This window comes from Narcine bancroftii, chromosome 5, assembly GCF_036971445.1.
Source record: "Narcine bancroftii isolate sNarBan1 chromosome 5, sNarBan1.hap1, whole genome shotgun sequence".
NCBI lineage: Eukaryota > Metazoa > Chordata > Chondrichthyes > Torpediniformes > Narcinidae > Narcine > Narcine bancroftii.
This window is the reverse complement of record NC_091473.1, coordinates 82,321,272-82,327,271: the sequence shown is the minus strand read 5'-3', so window position 1 is coordinate 82,327,271 and position 6,000 is coordinate 82,321,272. Positions and strand designations below refer to the sequence as shown.

Here is a 6,000-nt window from a genome sequence, read left to right as displayed (position 1 = left end):
ATACACCCACCACCCTCTGGGTAAAAAGTTGCTCTTAGATTCCTGTTATATCTCTCATCCCACACATTAAACCAACTTCCTATGGCTACTGATTCTCCTATTCTTGGAAAAAGACTTTCTGTATTCACCTGATCTTATAATTTTGTATATCTCTATGAAATACAGCTCATCCAAGGAATAAAACTCTAGTCTGCTCAAACTCTCTCTATACCTTAGGCACCCAAGGCTGAACAACGTCGTTGTCAATCTTCCCTGCACCACAGTGAGAAAAACTGAACACAATACTCCAAATGGAGCCTTGCCAAAATCTTGTACAACTGCAGCACGACCTCCCAACAGAGTGTATTCAATACCCTGACTGATGCAGGCAAATGTGCTGAAAGCCTTTTGACCACTCTATCTATCTGTGACATCACTTTCAAGATACAGTGCACACATACTCTAGATCCTTCTGCTCCACAGCAGTCCCTAGATCCATACCATTCAACATGTAGCTCCTACCCATGTAAGACTTCCCAAAACACAACACCTTGTGGCTACTGGAATCACAGTGGACATGATGAAATAATCACACAAGGTATTTTTAGAGTGAATCAAACTGATTTACTCTTCATAACTCATGTAACCTTTTAAAAGCCAGAATCTCACACTCAACACATGCTGACATGATCACGCAATAACATCACATGGCTGGTTTAATGCTTTCAGGGAGTTGTAGTGACACCATAGCACATCTACACGCTCCTCCCCCACCCCCAGCACCCCCTACCAGAACTGAAAGAAAGGTTGGTCTGTCTTTTAAAGCATCATACATGCTGATACGTGGTGGATTTTGTAGAAAGTCGCTGTCCCTCTGAGCGACAGCCTGGTCCAAGACACTGACAAGATGGTAATAACGAGTGGTGTCCAATTCGACTTTGCGAAGATGAAATTGTGCTTCAGTCTGTTGGACCCACAGTTCAAGCTCAACTGTCGAGAAAGGTGGTAGCTTCACTGCATTGGCTGCAGAGTCCATTTTTGTCCAAAAATGTTTTTGGACTCATCGGGGTCACTAATTGTGGCCACTGGAATCCCAATGGACATGACAAAATAACCATACAAGGCATTTTCAGAGTGAATCAAACAGATCTACTCTTCATCACCCGCGCAAACTTTTAAAAGACAGAATCACTACTCGTCATGCGCTGACCTCATCATGCACTGACATCACATGGCCTGTTTGATGCCTCCTGGGAGTTGTAGTGCTGCCATACCGCCACTACAATTTCATATTTCTCTGTACGAAATTCCATCAACCATTCCTCTGCCCATCTGCCTAACTGATCAAGATCCTGCTGGAATCTTTGGAAACCGTCTTCACTATCTACAATACCAGACACTTCAGTGTCATCCACAAACTTGCTAATCATGCCATGTGCGTTTTCATCTAAATCGTTGATATAGATGACAAATAGCAATTCCACCCCCCCCCCCCCCCACCACCAAACCCTGTGGCACACCAAAGGTAGCTGAAGTACCATCTGAAACATTAAATTTGCATCTTATTTAAATGAATGTACCTCTCCAATGTTTGTTCTGTTTTCAAGACTTTTGACACAGGTTTACATAGTTGTCTTATACAAGGTAGGAAAACCAGCCTGGATGGAGATGGGTTTTCATTATAATCCTTGTAGTAACATCAGCATATATTTTATTAATTGTGGTACAAGTCAAACTAGTCATTCTTCTTGAGTTTTATTTAGTGTCTATGAGATTACAAAGGTAACAGCTCAATGTACAGTCTGTATCTTTGCACAGTCACCAACGTTGATTAGTGCTGAGGAGGCCTCCTCTTTTCCCAATGCATTCCCCTGGGTTGCTCCTTTCAGTCTGAACTTGTCTTTTAAAAGTCCACTTGGAAAAGAAAATCATTTTACTTTAACATTGTCTCTTTTTAGTTCATATATTTGCTCCTCGAGGGGTATATCCAAAATACTGTTTTAGCTCCATTAAAGGTTGTAAGTTCCATACCTCAAGCACACCTGTAGGTAATATGCATGCTGCTGCTGAGCCCTTCCAATTCCTCATACTGTGCCTGTGGGGCAGGATGCCGCTATTCCCCTCCCCTGCTGCGGCGACAGTTGGTGTCGGGTTTGCTGTTCTCTCAGAAGGCAGGCAGGTGAGGTGACTTCACAGATACAGGTTGGCTTGATCATACCTGCACTTACTATTAACCCCACATGGATAAAGTGTACCAAATTGGTCTCCCTCACTTGCAAAAATACACATCAAGGTTATGAACAGTAAAAATGACATCAATCAGAAATAGCTTGGGAACAAAATACAACATTTAGTGTATAAATGGCAGGGATGTAATAACAGAGTCAACATAATGCATGTGTGGTCCATTGGGTTTTTTTTTGCAGATGGAACATTGAAACCTCAGCCTTTAATAGTATCAGTTGATATTTTTCATGTGTTTCAGCCAAATAAGATTGAAAAGTTTATTTTCTGAAGTATTTGCCAATATATTTGAATTACTGTTAGGTTTTAAACAACAGCTCAGCAATCTTTAAGAAGTCAACAAATATACCTCCATTAATAATGTGCCTTTAATAATCCATTCAACAAAAGTTATAAATTGTAAAATGTCACATGAATATTCAAATTGTTACACACACTATGTACAGTATGTTGATGTGAACAATTTGTACAAAAAGTGAAATTGAAACCTTAGATACTGGAATTTTTTAAAAAATAGTAACATTCTTTACAAACAACCTATGCTATTTTACACTTGTCCTTAGAAAAAAAGTGATCAACAACAGTTACAAAATAGGCTGCTCTCTGCACATCTGGATGATTAAGTATTAGTATCAAAAGTGCAGTAGCAACAACATATTTCATGTTTATTATTTAAAATAACACTGTAAATGTAAATCTGAAATGAAAGTCCTAAGATGTGCTCAGCAAGCCATACACTGTGACAAAGAAAGACACCAAAATATTTTAATTTATGTAGCACCTTTTAACACGGCAAAATATTTTAAAGTATTTTCTAGAATTTATAGGAGAGGGTAATCATGCCAAAGAAGGGCAAGACTGAGGTATAACTGAAATCTTAGTTAGATAGGTTTTAAGAATGCCTTAAGGATCCAAAGAGGGGGAGACGGATTTGGGAAAATGTTAAAATTATATGATCCTTTATCTGTACAACATACCTTAAAGCATCAAATCATATTTAAAATTCTGATTGACATGCTGTACATTTCCAAGTTTTTTTCTGAATTTGCTTTTAAAACTATTACAAATAAACAAAGAGAAGGTTATGAATCCTGGAATGTATCCATCACTTATTGAGTTTGGTGTGTTTGTAATGTACAAACACATATGCTCATCTCAGGCCAGTATTTAACAGTGAAAATTTGAGAATGGATGTGTGTGGAGTACGAATAGAGAATGGATGTGTTTAATGACATTGAGGGGATTCCATCAAAATGGATGGGTGCCTTGGCATCAACAGTAGTACAAGATGAGAGGCAGGATAAAGCAAGTTATTTCTTATAATTTCATATTGTTTAGCATTACTGAAGCATCCTTGTTCATTAGATTAGCAAACACAAGCAATGTGCCACATATTGTATCATATGCCGATGTGGTTACCTTCTGGACATTTCAATTTGCAACTGCAATACTGACAGTTTTAAATGGATCTTAATCATAAGTCAAAAGTGTTTGGCTGCTTCCAATCGTTTTCTAATAAAAAGACAAATTTAGCCAGGATGAAGCTTAAACTCACAATGACGGTTGTGCTGACTTTGTTAATAAATGCAGAGATAGGCTCATGAGGACTGTGTATATGTTGGAATACCCATCCATAATCATGTCACTTTGGAGTTGGATAGTAGTCTATGACTGTTGAAATGTAATATTTTCACTCATCCAATATCATTGCTTAAGTCTTTGTATATAACTTAAGCAGAGGCATGCCAGGCAGTCGTTAGTCCAATATCAATGATACAACTAAAATATACTGATTTCAGGTCTCTGTATAAACAGACGACAACTGACTCAGACAACGGTCAACAGTGTTGATTTGGAAGAGTCCATTGTCTTCTGGTTCATTACGAAGTGTTTCTCCAAATGTGCCTTGATGTTCCGGAACAACGTCAAACCCTGTGGACAGAATTCCACAAGTGTATTAAAGGCAGTAATTTAAAAACTTTCAATCCCAGCACAAATCTTACACCACAATGGACTATGAATAATTCTTTCTTCCCAAGTTGCAGAATGCTTACAAGGAGGAACTACTAAATGAAAACCAGACTCCCATGGTAATGTCTGAACAGTGGTAAAATGTTTCTGTTTGCACTGTAACAAAACAGCAAAACAATTTCCATATATAAATTTACATTATTCTTATAATGCACACAGAAACGTTGTGTCATTTCCATATTCAGTCTATTCTATCTGGGAGGCTGTCATTTACTTTCTTATCAGGACTGACTCTGCATTTGTGACCCAGGGCCATTAAAGAACTAGATTGGGACTTGCCAAAGCCATTTCATATCAGAGAGGTGTCTAATTATTCTGATGGTTCTTGAGACAGAACTTTTGAACAACAGTTTATAAATGTGAAAAGACTCATTTCCAAACTGTTTATACTTTAATAATGGTGTGTGTGTGTGTGTGTGTGTGTGTGTGTGTGTGTGTGTGTGTGTGTGTGTGTGTCTGTGTGTGTGTGTATGTATATACACAGTGTGTGGGTGGGTATATGTCTGTTTGTCAGTTTTCCATGCAAATCAATGTGGAGTACTCTAGAAATGTTCAAGGAGGTTCAGTAGGATTAACATTTGATGCTGAATGTCATGACCACATTGGATTTAACCTTTAAGTGTTCTTTGACCAGCTTTCACTGACTTGCATTACTGTTTATTATACAAGTATTAACGAGCACTGAGTTGCATTGCTGTTTACTATAATTGTGGTAACATTTGATACTGAATTTCATGACCAAATAGAATTTAATCTTTAAGGTCATATGAAGTTCAAAAGTTCAAAAAAAAATTGAACTTGCACTTCGGACACTTCAATTAGTTACAGTGCAATTACAATTACAATTAGTACAGTACAGTGCTACATCAATGCACATTCAGAAACCAAACCCAGTTCAATATCGGCCCCAAAAAGCAAAACAACATTGGCAGAAGCTCTTCACAAGCCTGTAGAGTTAGACAAAGGAGAAAGCAAGAGACAGTAGAGGAACATCAGCCTCGCCTCACTGTTGACAGCAGGAAACAGAACAGCAGTGATACACTCATCTCAGTGCTCAGGCCTCCGGACAGGCAAGGGACAGGCAGTGTGAAACACAACAGCAACACCAGGCCTGCCTCAGAGCTCAGGCCTCCAGACAAACAAGGAGCAGCAGGAAACAGAAAAAAAAATATAGCCATGAAGTTTCAACCACTTAGACTACAACTGAATGTTTTATTTCCTGGGCAGTGCTGGGTATCGTGAGTCCGTGCATGTGTATATATACTCTGTGTGTGTGTGTGTGTGTGTGTGTGTGTGTGTGTGTGTGTGTGTGTGTGATATAGATAGTGTGTGTGTGTATGTGTGTTTGATATAGATAGTGTGTGTGTGTGATATAGATAGTGTGTGGGTGTGTGTGATATAGATAGTGTGTGTGTGTGTATATGTGATATAGATAGTGTGTGTGTGATATAGATTGTGTGTGTGTGTGTGTGTGTGTGTATGTACATACCTTGCTATTTTATAAGCATACTAATTGTTGGGCTTTATTATTTACAATCAGAGTTTAATCTAAATTTTAAAAACTGATAGTTAATATTATCTTGCTGTTTTTGAAGACTGTAAAGTATATGATCCAGGTTTTAATGATGTTTACTGTAAAGAAATAAAGTTAAACAAATCAGAGTTAAAATTACACAATAATTACAAATGTAAGCCAAACACAATCGTCTGGAAGAACTCAGTAGGTCAAGCAGCATTCGTGAGATA

The 6,000-nt window shown here is 38.2% G+C and overlaps 1 protein-coding gene across 7 annotated transcripts in view; it reads right to left on the bottom strand.

Moving 5' to 3' along the window:
* Positions 1 to 3,762: 3,762 nt before the first annotated feature.
* Positions 3,763 to 6,000, bottom strand: part of LOC138763621 (zinc finger protein GLIS3-like) — a 331,893-nt gene continuing 329,655 nt past the window's right edge. For all 7 annotated transcript variants that reach the window (XM_069938097.1, XM_069938091.1, XM_069938093.1 and 4 more), the window contains one exon: positions 3,763 to 4,155. In XM_069938097.1, the coding sequence (XP_069794198.1) occupies positions 4,019 to 4,155 (137 nt within the window). In that variant the 3' untranslated portion in view covers positions 3,763 to 4,018. The remainder of the gene's footprint in view (positions 4,156 to 6,000) is intronic.